Source organism: Dipodomys ordii, unplaced genomic scaffold, assembly GCF_000151885.1.
Source record: "Dipodomys ordii isolate 6190 unplaced genomic scaffold, Dord_2.0 Scaffold47, whole genome shotgun sequence".
Lineage (NCBI taxonomy): Eukaryota > Metazoa > Chordata > Mammalia > Rodentia > Heteromyidae > Dipodomys > Dipodomys ordii.
Window position 1 is genome coordinate 10,634,336 of NW_012267263.1, and position 13,586 is coordinate 10,647,921.

The following is a 13,586-nucleotide window of genomic DNA, read 5'->3' on the forward strand; positions in this document are numbered from 1 at the left end:
CTAGCCTTGAGCTGAAGAGCTGAGGGACAGCGCCCAGGCCCAGAGTTCAGGCCCCATGACCGGACCCAAAAAAAAACAAAACAAACAAATAGTTTAGTTGTATATTCACATTGTTGCACAATATGATCTCTAGGACTTTTGCATCTTGCAAAACTGAAACTAGCCCACTAGACATTAATCTCTCTCCTCCCCTAAGCCCTTGGCAACCACCTTTATACTTTCTGATTCTATGACTTTGATTATTCTAGATATCTCAAGTGAATGGAATTATACAGTATTTGTCTTTTTTCTGACTTGCTTATTTCACTTAGCATAATAACTCCAAGGTGCATCCATGCTATAGCATGTGATGGAGACTAGAATAATTTTGGTTTTGTTTTTTAATTTTTTTATTGTGAAAATACTGTACAGAGGTGTTACAGTTACATGAGCAAGGTAATGAGTACATTTCTTATCAAACATTGTTGCCTCCTCCTTTGTTTTTCCCCTACCATCCCTTCCCTCCCACCTCCTCAGCTACAACCATCCCCCCACCCCCTATCTCCCTATCGACCCCCCCACCCTCCACCCTACCCCCCTGCCTCCGCCTAAATTGTAAAGTTCGTTTTTCGACATAGTGTCTTGTACATTTCATTGTTGCAATGGTCAATCTGTATCCCTATTTAAACAATTTGGTTTTTTTTCCCCTTTGGTATTGTTTTTATTGTGCCTGTCCTAGGGCTTGAACTTAGGGCCTGGGTGCTGTCTCTGGCTTTTTTGGCTCAAGGCTAGTGCTCTACCACTTGAGCTAAAGCCCCACTTCTGGCTTTTTGATAATTTAGTGGAGATAAGGGTCTCATGGACTTTCCTGCCTGGGCTGGCTTCAAACTGTGATCCTCAGATTTCAGCCTCCCGAATAGCTAGGATTATAGGCATGAGCCATCAGCACCCTGCAAGACTAAGTTGTTGTTGTTGGTGGAGGTGGTGGTGTGTGTATAAAAGAGAGAGAGAGAGTGTGTGTGTGTGTCTGTGTGTTGTGTGAGCCATCAGCACCCTGCAAGACTAAGTTTTTGTTGTTGTTGTTGGTGGTGGTGGTGGTGGTGGTGGTGGTGTGTGTGTGTGTGTGTGTGTGTGTGTGAGAGAGAGAGAGAGAGAGAGAGAGAGAGAGAGTGTCTGTGTGTTGTGCTGGTGCTCAGGGCCTGTGATGTCCCTTAGTTTTTTTGCTCAGGGCTGGTGGTTTACTACTTGAGCCATTCCTCTACTTCCTGCTTTTTGGAGGCTAATCAGAGATAAGAATCTCATTGACTTCCCTGCCTGGGCTGGTTTGAACTCCAATCTTTAGATGTCAGCTCCTGAATAGCAGAAATACAGGCCTGAGCCACTGGCACCCAATTTAGGATAATGTTTAATTGTAGTCTTGGATTGGCCTGAAAGAGTAACAGCTAGGTATCTTGTTATTCCTCAGGTGAAGCTCATCTAGACCTAAGCAGATGTCCTGTTTATAACCTGGGCATTTTAACCAGATACAGGTCGGAGTTCATATTATCTATCAGACACCAGCAAAGATGTTCCTTAAACCTATTTTACTAACCAGCTTCCTCCACTAACTGTGGCTATTCAGAAATTCTACAGCTATATAACAGATCATGTAAAAGCCATTAAAACCCATCTGTACTAATTGAATTTAAACTTTAGAAAGCTAATTTGTTTTCTTCTATTTTTCAGTGAAACCTGATCCTCCACATATTAAAAATCTCTTCTTCAAAGATAGTGCTTTATATGTGCAGTGGGAGAATCCACAGAATTTTAGTAGCAGATGTTTATCTTATGAAGTAGAGGTCAATAACAGCCAGACTGAGACCCATGGTACTTTCTATGTAAGTTTTTCAGATCATTATTTTTCTTTGGATATGTTTCTTTCTCTGGAATTTCCTACACTGAATCATTAATGAATTGTAGCTTTTTGTGGGGTAAAAATGATAATGAAACATTTGGTTTGAAATAGGGCATCGTGGGGCTGGGAAGGTGGCTCAGTGGTAGAGCGCTTGCCTTGCATGCCTGAGGCCCTGAGTTCGATTCCCAGCACCACATAAGCAAAAAGAAAAAAGCCGGAAGTGGCACTGTGGCTCAAGTGGTAGAGCGCTAGCCTTGAGCTGAAGAGCTGAGGGACAGCACCCAGGCCCAGAGTTCAGGCCCCACGACCGGACCAAAAAAAAAAAAAAGAATTAAAAAAAAAAAGAAATAGGGCATCGTGGAAGATTTGAGGGTATAAGTAACATTGGCTGCAAGGTTCCAGTGATTCATTAATTCATTCATTCAGCCCCCCCCCCCCGTTTAAGTGTCTACCGTATTCCAGGTATCAATTTATGTGCTGGAGCTAAGGCAATGAATGTGACACCTGATGGATGAATAAAATTTTTTTTGCCTTCATGAGCTTGTATATTAGAAAATAAGAATGTGAAAATGAACAAACTAATTTCAGAACAAGAGTAGTATGAAGAAAGTAAAATGGAGTGATGTACTAGGGTGGCTGGGAAGGCCTGAGGGATGTTAGCTAGTGAAGTCATGAAATAACAGCATTTAATAGGAGACCAGAATACTGAGCAGCAGCTAAATGTATGCAAATCTGGGCTTAAAAGAGACAACAGATAGAAAATCTGAGGCACTGATGAACTTGATATGTGTGAGAAAAGGGGCTGGTGTGGCCAAATAAAGCAGAAAAGCCATTGAAGCAGTAGGCAGAGATCAGATTGTGTAGATACTTAGAAGCCCCCATTTTCTTGGAGTTGGTATTGAGAACATAGTGGAATCTGAGGCATATTTGTTTATGTGCATTTATGCTGCTCAGAATCTAATGCAAAACATACCAGTTTGAGGTCCCTACTAGGCCTTCACCAGAATGTAGTGTAACCTCAGGACCTTAGTCCCATTGATATCTTTCCCATAGATGTCACAAATTAAGGCCTTAGTTTTTGTTTGGACCACAGGCAAAGTAGGAGTTCATTTGTTTCTTTGCTTATTACATTTTTTTGCCCAAATTTAAAATCATGTGCCGTAGGAGCATATTTCCATAAGGTGGGGCCTAAAGACCACAGGGACTGTAGCACTCACTTGTTTGCTTCTTGTCTAGTTCTTTTGTCTTTTGAGTTTTAGAGGTTTGATGCAAACTATATTTGCTTTTAAAAGAGCCCAGTATTGTGCATGTGGGCAAGTTCTTTGGTCCAGTTCATCAAGGAACTTACTAAAATAAGCCAGTGTTGACAGGCAGTAGCTCCAGTGGGAGTAGCTGCGTCCACAGCAGAGCGAAGCTCTCCTGGGCATTTACAGATGACTTTGTCTGCTGGCTTAGAATCTTTACTAGTACCAGAGGGTATGGTATCCTTATGACATACCATAAAGGGCAAAAGCAAAAGGCTTCCTTGTGGGGAGGGAGTGGGTATGATGAAATGAATTATCAGAAAGCTGAACTTGACTATTCCAACCTTGTCTCTCCTCTTGTTGCTTCTATGGGAAATCCTGAGGTATATGCTGTCTGGATTAACTCATTTAACCTATTAAATTATGTCCTGCTTATTTAAAGCCTTGGTTACATATGGGCCTTTTCTCTCCACTGAAAATATAAACTCCTCTAGGGAGGAGTCAATTGATGTCGACTCTACTGTTCTTGTTGCTAACAGCAACTTGCATGTATTGATGGACTACTCTCTAGTAGGTATAGTAGTAACTACTTTGAAATAATGTCATTTAGAGCTCACACTAGTCCTAAGGATCTGTTATTTGTTCTCCATTTTACAAATGAGATTTTTTTTTTTTTTTTGCCGGTCATGGGGCCTGAACTCTGGGCCTGAGCACCACCCCTCAGCTCTTCAGCTCAAGGCTAGCGCTCTACTGCTTGAGCCATAGCACCACTTCTGGCTTTTTCTGCTTATATGGTGCTGAGGAATCAAACCCAGGGCCTCATGCATGCAAGGCAAACACTGTTGCACTGAGCCACCTTCCCAGCCCCACAAATGAGAAATCTTAATTGTTTCTTAGGCTTCATTTCTAATAACCGATTAAAGCAGAGTTCTTACTCCAAGTGCCAAATGTTGTATTCCTTTTTTTTCTCTGATGCTGGTACTGGAGCTTACTTGAATTCAGGGCCTTGCATTCTCACTTCATTCTTTCTTTTACATCTGGAGCTCTACCATTTGAACCACACCTCCACCTCCAGCTTTTTGCCTTTTATCCAGTTAATTGGAGATAAGAGTCTCTGACTTGATTACCTAGGCTGACTCCTAAGCTGGATCCTCAGATGCCAGTTTCCCAAGTAGCTAGGATTATAGATATGAGTCACTTGCACTCAACTTCCTTTTTTCAAGGTTGTAAAGATGTTCTATGTGACCAGGTTTCAGCTCACACCTGTAATCATAGCTACTCAGGAAACTGGCTGAGTAGTTAGGATAGAAGTTCAAAGCCAGACCAGACAGGAAAGTCCATGAGTCTCTTATCTCCAATTAACTATCAAAAGGCCAAAAGTAGAGCTGTGGCTCAAGTGGTAGAGTTCCATCATTGAGTTAATAAGCTGAGATAGAACCCAAGCCCTGAGTCCAAGCCCCAGTACCAGCACACACAAGAAAATGTTCTGTGTGTTCATATCAAAGCTGGATTATATTAATGTGTTTTATTTGTTCATTTATTTACTTTCCATATTTAGATGTGAAGTACATTTGGAACTGATCTTGTGGATAGTGTCAGGTTAGGAACAAGATTCCTTTATTCCCCTATGGATATTTAATTGAGCTACTGCTACTTAATAAGAAGACGAATCTTTGTACCTGGATCTCTTTTGGTGGACTACACTAAAGGAAAGCTTGTTGATAATGGGTAAATGACAATAAATGTGTTTTGAAAACTTTGAAACCCATTCTTTTTATTTTCAAGGTTGAAGAGAACAAATGTGAGAATTCAGAATTTGGGAGTAAGGTCAGTACATTCAACTTCAGCTATTTAGACTTGAACACCAAGGGATTAGACATGGGGCTGGCCTAGCACATTGTAAATCTGAGCTGCTTGGTGAAAAGCAAGCAATTTTGTTCTATGGGTTATTGCCAGGAGTGAAAGATAATTTGAGCTGACATCTAAGTCTTAATCATATACAGAATTTGGTAGATAATCATGATTCAATAGCAGAAAAGAGAATAAACTAGTAATGTTGTGTGTTTTTATTTTGTGTCTAAGGTTACAAGTTGTTTCATGGTGGTCCCTGGTGTTATTGCTGATACTTATTACGCAGTCAGAATCAGAGTCAAAACAAATAAGTTATGCTATGAGGATGACAAGCTTTGGAGTAATTGGAGTCAGCCCATGAGTATAGGTAAGAGAAGCAGATTTTGTCGTAATATAAAACACCAGTACATGGAAATTAAACTGATGCAGAAAGTACATTGGGAAAGTACCTCTTGTGCTTTCTTAATGTCAGCCAAAAAATACTTACATTGAAATTTATTTCCTCTTTAATCACTGCCAAATCCCTCAGGATTAATTGACAATATGCAGCTCTTTGGAAAACTATAATCCAAGTGGTGTTCTCTTATCTGTCCCATGTCCATCTTTGTGTATAACCAGAACAAATACATAGGAGGCATGATTAAATCCTTAAGCTATATCATGCCAGAAAACTTTTCCTATACTGGAGACATGAATGGAAGAACACCAGCTATGAGCAAGAAAGCTGAGCAAGAGTGTAGTGCTCTGACTTCAAACTCCATTACTGGCATGTGTGTGTGCACACACACACAAACACAAACCCTATCCTATATAGAATCGAGGGGAGTAATATCCATGATGGTATTTAGTACAAATAAACTTGTATCTAGGTTTGAAAACAGAAATCATTTGTTGGTGGTAACACTGAGTAAACCAGATTCAAGTACAAGATGGGAAAGATACAGGCTGTATAAACGTAGGTGGTCATAGAGTGGGGTACATGGCTTCACTTGACTGTAAATTCAATGGGACTCAACACTGGAGCCTTCCATATCTCTAAAAGCTACTCTTGGTCTCAAGCAGTAATGTTGGTATAGCAGGAGGGATTCCTCACTAGAGCCTTAAGAGGGACTATGACCTTGCTAATACATTGATTTTGAACTTCTAGCCTCTAGAACTGTAACAGAATACATTTTCTTGTTTGAAGCCATCTAGTGTATAATCATTTGTCACAGCCAACAACAAGAAACAAATACAGCAACCTCCCTTAGTTCCTTGCTTCTTGGACCTTCCCATATAACCTCCCTTCTGACATAGGAATTGGTTTCCCTAAGTGACAGATCCAAGCAAGAAAGAATATAGGAGAGAACACCCAGTGTGAAAGTCCTGATCTTTCATCACCTAATCTTGGAAATTACATCCCATTTCCCCATGCTCCCCCTCCCCCGCTTTTGCCAGTCCTAGGCTTAAACTTGGGGCCTGGGTGCTATCCCTGAGCTTTTTCAGTTCAAGGCTACTGCTCTACCACTGAGCCACAGCTCCACTGCCGGCTCTTTTTGTGATTTATTGGAGATAAAAGTCTCATGGAAAGGGGCTGGGAAGGTGGCTCAGTGGTAGAGCGCTTGCCTCACATGCATGAGGCCCTGGGTTCGATTCCTCAGCACCACATAAGCAAAAAGGAAAAAAAAGCCGGAAGTGGCACTGTGGCTCAAGAGGTAGAGCACTAGCCTTGAGCTGAAGAGCTGAGGGACAGCGCCCAGGCCCAGAGTTCAGGCCCCACGACCGGACCCCCCCAAAAAAATCATAGTAGTCAGGGCATGATGGGGCATACCTGTCCTCCCAGCCCCTTGGGGAGCAGAGATTGGGAGGATCATACTTGACAGCAGCCTGGGCAAAAAGTTTTCAAGACCTCATCTCAGCCAACAAGCTGGGGATGGTGACATACATCTATCATCCCAGCTACATGGGAGGCATAGATAGGAGTATCACAGTCCAAGGCCAGCCCTGGACAAAAATGTGTAACCCTATCCAAACAACTAAAAGCAATAAAGGACTGGAGGACTAGCAAGAATGAGGCCCTAAGTTAGACCCCAGTACCACTAAAAGAGAATCCTAGTAGTGTAGTAGTTATTGGGATTATTTTAGTGTTTTTTTGTCAGTTGTGGGGCTTGAACTCATGGTCTGGGCACTGTCTGAGCTTTTTTACTCAAGGCTAGCACTCTACTACTTTGAGCCACAGTACCATTTCCAGTATTCTAGGGGTTAATTGGAGATAAGAGTCTTATGGACTTTCCTGCTCTGGCTGGCTTTGAATAGTGATCCTCAGATCTCAGCCTCCTGATTAGCTAGGATTACAGGTGTGAGCCACAGCACTCCGCCAAGAACTTATGTATTTATTTGGTGCTAGGGATTGAATTTAGGACCTTGCTCTCAAAAGGCAATGTGGCACTTGATTCACACTTCGTTTTTTTAAGTAATGATAAACAATAAGAAAAGGCAGACACTCTTGATGAGATGTCACATTTAATAGGATATCTTTGTTACTAATGTCTGAAGCAAGTTAAGACACCTGGATTGCAGGTAATCAAGGTGTTGACTGATCCAGAGAGTTTAGGGACCAGAGCAGATCATTTTCCAAAACTCGAGGTAACAGAATATAAGATGATTGAAGAGTGTGGTCAAAGGGAATGAGGTATGGATGGATACATCTGATCTCATTAGCTAAAAGTATTGGTGCTTCTCACGTCTTGCTGTTTGTTCTCCACTGTGTAGGTAAGAAGCCCAACTCCACATTCTACATCACCATGTTGCTCATCATCCCAGTAATTGTCGCAGGTGCAATCATCGTCCTTCTACTTTACCTCAAGAGGTAAGGCAGCAGTTGGTGAAGCTTGTATTCTTTCTGCTAGCCTTGTTGCTATGGTTACTACTCTTTATGCTGCTATTTTATATTTGTCCAGTATATTAGATGAATTGTGGCCACAAATGACTTGTACTGGTATGACATGGCAAAGATGTACTTTGTCCACTTTGTGGTGAGGAAAGCAAGCCTAGGGTACATTTTTCACAGCTCTGCTCAGTTGCAGCTCATTTTGCATGTGATTGGAACTGCTAAAGAGGCCCTGTGTTCAATTACTTCTTCCAGTACCTGATAAATCAAGTTAGCTGGTAGGTCTTAGAATGAGGTTTTAAGAATAGAGGCCAGAGGTATAGCTTAGTGGTAGAACACATGGTTAGCATGAGTAAGGACCTAAGCTCGATTCCTACCACCAAAAAAGGGAATGAAAACTGTTGCTAATGAAGTGACTTGTCAAGTACTAAAGCAAAGCAGGCTGCTACCCAGTATTTAGAAAAGACAACTTTACCAGATACTAATAAATGCTACTTATTCTTTAAAAATGGTTTATGTTCCCTATCTCACTATAGGGGACTGCATATTGCTCTTGTGGTACATAACTGAAAGCAAAAAGGGCTCAATTGGTAGAGCACCTGCCAAACAAGTGTAAGTCCTTGAGTTCAAACCCGAGTACCACCAAACACAAAAATTCTGTGATAGGATGTAAATAAATTGCTTATCCTGGTGTTTCATTTGTGCTCTACCCAAACATGATGCTCTTACAATCATTGCTTTTATGTATGTGTTTGCTGGTCCTGGGAATTGAACTTGGGGCCTGGGGGGCTATCTGAGTTTTTGTGCACAATGCTAGTGCTCCTACCACTTTGAGCCACAGCTCCATTTCTGGCTTTTTGGTACTTAATTGGAGATAAGATTTTCATGGACTTCCTTGCCCAGGCCGGCTTTGAACCACAATATTCATATTTCAGCCTACTGACCAGCTAGGAGTTTGAGCCATTGGCACCTTGCAGTCATTGCCTTTTGTTTTGTTTTGGGAAGTTTCAGTTGGTTGTGGGACTTGAACTCAGGGCCTGGACACTGTCCCTGAGCTCTTTTGCTCAAGGCTAGCGCTCTACTACTTGACCAACAGCTCCACTTCCAGTTTTCTGGTGATCAATTGGAGATATGAGTCTCATGTATTTTTCCTGCCCTGTCTGGCTTTGAACCACAATCCTTAGATCTCAACCTCCTGAGTAGCTAAGATTACAGGTGTAAGCCACTGGCACCCAGTAATCATTGCCTTTAGAAAGGTAAAGGTAACTTTTGATATGGCTGTACTAACATGGGACATTCCGATGTACCAGAAGGTTTGATCCATACTTTCTCTGTTTTCTTAAAGGCTCAAGATCATTATATTCCCTCCAATTCCTGATCCTGGCAAGATTTTTAAAGAAATGTTTGGAGACCAAAATGATGATACCCTGGTAAACACAAACTTCTTATGAATTTAAAATTAGTTAGAATTTTGGGGTCTATGGGATTTCTTTTAAGGTGGTTTTATATATATGTGTGTGTGTGTGTGTGTGTGTGTGTGTGTGTGTGTGTGTGTGTAAATATACATATATATACACATACATGCATACATACATATATGTGTATGTATAAACATGAAACATTTCATCCACTTATAAATGAACTGTTCAGTGCCATAAAGTATATTTACAATGCTGTCAAATATCATAATTATCTGTTTGTAGAACTTGTGCATCCTCCTGAATAGAAACAGAGCCCACTAAACAGTGGCTCTCTATTCTCTAGTCCCCTGCCCCTATAACCACTACTCCCTATTTGTGAATTTGCCTGTTGTAGATAGCTCCTATATGTGGACCCCTATGGTATTTGTCCTTCTGTGTCTAGTTAACTTTACTTAGCATCCTGTTTTCAAGATTTATTTTGTTGTAGCATGTATTAAATTTACATTTTGAAGTGTGTGTGTGTGTGTGTGTGTGTGTGTGTGTGTGTGTTTGCTGGTATTGGGACTTGAACTCAGGGCATTGTGCTCAAGGCTAGCGCTATATTACTTGAGGGACAACTCTACTTCCGGCCCTTTGGTAATTAATTAGAGATGAGTCTAACTTTCCAGGCTGGTTTTCCTCCTGAGTAGCTAGGATTACAAACACGAGCTACCTGTACCTAACTTTAAATTGGTTATTTTAAACTTACAACTTAGTGAAAACATTAAAGAAGTGTTGACTTGAAATGCTGTATCTCAGGCCAAGTATCTAAGAAACGAGAATGTTTGCCCACCTCATCACTGGGCTCCATTCTCCTTTTGTGGTAGGAAACATATTTTACCCAAACACACAGGAGGAGGAACCTCTCTTATTTTTTAAATAAGTTTTTTATTGTGAGAGTACTGTACAGCAGAGGGGTTACAGTTACATGAACCTCTTCTATTAAGCTAACCTATAGACAAACCTTCTGACTCTTAAAACAGGACCTCATTGGCTGGGAAGGTGGCTCAGTGGTAGAGTGCTTGTCTTGCATGCATGAGGCCCTGGATTCAATTCCTCAGCACCACATAAGCAGAAAAAGCTGGAAGTGGCACTGTGGCTCAAGTGGTAGAGTGCTAGCCTTGAGCTGAAAGCTGAGGGACAGTACCCAGACCCAGAGTTCAGGCCCCCCAACCGACAAAAAAAAATCAGGAACTCATAATGCAGGAAAATACAAAGTGAGCATAAACAATTAAAATGCACTTGTGCTATTGCATAGAAAGCTGGACTCCAAGCCCATGGAAACTATTGTAGTTACTTTCCTGCAGACTCTCATGCTAAGATTTGTGATTAAAATTTTAAGGCATATGGGAAGAAAATAGTTAGAGGTTTCTGTGTAAATACATTTTGCTATAATGAGATAATGAACATATTGAGTGAAATAAATATCAATATCATTTTATATATCTTAACTGAGCAATAACAGGCAGAAGGCAGTTAATTTAGGAAAGTAGCAAAGCATACCAGATAATAACCTGGGCCCTGGAGTCAGATTGTCTGCATGCAGATTGCAGCTATGTCATTTACCATCTTTTTGACCTTAGGTAATTTCCTTAGCTTCTCTGAGACTCGGTTTTCCTATTTATATAGTGGAAATTACAGTAGCCCCTACCTCATAGTAGGTTATTTGGATCCAGTTAGTTTAATACATGAAAATGGACTTAATCAAAACCAGCTGATGTATCTGGCACATTTTATGTGCTTAGTGTTAATGATGAGTCATATGCGTGTGTATGTGTGTGTGTATGTGTGTGTACCCATGCATACACACATGCACGCACCAATATTGGGGCTTGAACTTAGGGCCTCACACTCTAACTTGGCTTTTTTTTTCTTAAGGGAAGCACTCTACCACTTGAAGTACAGCTCCATTTCCAGCTTTCAGGTGGTTAAGGACTCCTATCTAAGCTGGCTTTGAACCATGAGCCTCAGCTCTCAGCCTCCTGAGTAGCTAAGATTACAGGCTAACTCTAAAATGCTCCAAAATCTAAAACTTTTTTTTTAATTTTATTTTATTTGTGAACATACTGTACATTTCTTACCAAGCATTGCAGCCTCTTCCTTTGTTTACCCTTCACATCCCTTCCCAGCCTCCCCCCTCCCCCCCAATCCCAATCGTTCTCCTTCCCTCCCCTTCCCCCCCCCCCCTGCACCAACATTGTAAAGCTCGTTTTGGACATGACAACTTGTACTTCTCATTGTTGCAACAGGTCCACCTGTATCCTTAAACAACTGGTTTTTCCCCATCTCCTCCACAAGTTATACTGACATCAAATATAGTGAAAGCAGGGGTTATACTGTGGGGGAGGGACATACAAAGCAACAAAGAGATAATCTATAAATGCGTTAGAAACACATGCATGAAAGAAAAAAACATTAAAATACACATCTAACGGTTCATTTTCCTGACATCACATTATCTGACCTTTTCTGCTTGACTCATACATATACTAGATATTACAAATAAGGGAAACCATGGGACCTATGTTTCTTTGGGCCTGGCTTACTTCACTTAATATAATTTTTTTCCAAGTTTTTCCATTTCCTAACAAATGGGGCAATGTCATTCTTTCTGATGGCAAAATCTAAAACTTTTGAAGTCCATATCAGTGCTCAAAAAGTTTCTGATTTGGGAACATTTCAAATTTGGAGTTTGTATCTTTTGTATATCCTTTCTTGAAGGCAATTTGGTCAAATGTACCCAAGACTTTTTGCTTCTATAATTATACTTTTAGAAATAGATTTTTAAGAACATGATCCAATAATGGCTTAAGTATTATTAATGTATCATTTGTTTATTACTGTGAAAATTAAAAACTAATGAAAAATCAACAATCAAGAATTCATTTTTAAAAGTTAAGTTTTCAAAGCCTTCAATGTCTAAAATACTTGAGTAAAAGGCAAATTATAAATGTATATTGCAATCCTATTTTTACGGAAATATATTAATACACACATAGAGCAATGAGTGGTAGGAAATAGGTCAGAATGAATGTGCTTCTCTAGCCAGTGGAATTGTGGGTAACTAATATGACTGTCTACCTTTCTGAAACTTCCAATTTGGCTATAATGAACATGTGTTAGTTTTACAAAGGGAAAGAATATCGTAGTCATCCAAGCCTGGGAGATAATAGTGACTTGAACTTACATGATAACAGAAGGGATTGATGGGAGAGACATTATTAAAAGAAACTCATTATGACTTGGTAACTCTGGGTGGATGATGAAAGGTGAGGGAGAGTAAAAAATAATTTCAACTTTTCAGCTTTGGGTGATAGACTGACAGCAAAATCAGATCAATTATCTTTCTCAGAGATGGGAAAATTGCTTTTTTTCAATTTACTGTCTAGATGAGAATATGTTGGTTTTGTCCTGATGAGTCAGATAATTTTGTAATTTAGTGAGGTAGATACAAGATGGACCACTGAACATGCTGTTGTTATTCATGGTGGCTGCAGACCATTAAACAATAATCAGTTGTGTTTTTTTAACTAGAAGTATAATAAAAATGCCAGGCATGGGAAAAGGTAAGAGGACAAAATTTCCTGTTTGTTCTCAGTCAAATGACTCATCTGCTTTCATTCTTTCCTGGGGCTTGAACTCAGGGCCTGAGCACTGTCCTCCAGCCCTTTGGTACTCAGGCTAGCAAGCACTTCTGGCTTTTTCTGAGTGGCTTATTGGAAATAGGGCTCTCATGGACTTTTTTGCCCAGGCTGTCTCTAAACAGAAATCCTCAGATCTCAGCCTCCTGAATAGCTAGGATTACAGCTATGAGTCACCAGCACCCAGCTTCATCTGCTTTCTTTACATGGCATTGGGCCTTACAAATAGAACAGCATATGTAACAGAAAGAGTAGCCTTTACCTTCTAGAATCATTGACTTGCAGAACAAACTTGGCCTTAATGAGATGAATGTTTACATGTGTACTCATTCCCTCTAATTACAAGTTTCCAAAACTCTAGATTTTCAGCCAGGCACCGGTGGCTCACACCTGTAATCCTAGCTGCTCAGGAAGCTGAGATCTGAGGATCACAGTTCAAAGCCAGCCTGGGCAGAAAAGTCTGAGACTCTTATCTCTAATGAACCAGCAAAAAGCTGGAAGTGCAGGTGTGGCTCAAATGTTAAAGTGCCAACCTTGAGCGAAAAAGCTAAGGGACAGAACCCAGCCCATTAGTTCAAGCCCCAGTACCAGCACAATCTCTCTCTCTCTCTCTCTCTCTCTCTCTCTCTCTCTCTCTCTCTCTCTCTC

General features: G+C 40.7%; 1 protein-coding gene across 2 annotated transcripts in view; it reads left to right on the top strand.

Annotated features, from left to right (window-relative positions):
* Nucleotides 1–13,586, top strand: part of Il13ra1 (interleukin 13 receptor, alpha 1) — a 70,351-nt gene that overhangs the window by 49,292 nt on the left and 7,473 nt on the right. For both annotated transcript variants that reach the window (XM_013019690.1, XM_013019691.1), the window contains exons 6-10: nt 1,705–1,856; nt 4,903–4,944; nt 5,200–5,335; nt 7,720–7,816; nt 9,183–9,267. In XM_013019690.1, the coding sequence (XP_012875144.1) occupies nt 1,705–1,856; nt 4,903–4,944; nt 5,200–5,335; nt 7,720–7,816; nt 9,183–9,267 (512 nt within the window). The remainder of the gene's footprint in view (nt 1–1,704; nt 1,857–4,902; nt 4,945–5,199; nt 5,336–7,719; nt 7,817–9,182; nt 9,268–13,586) is intronic.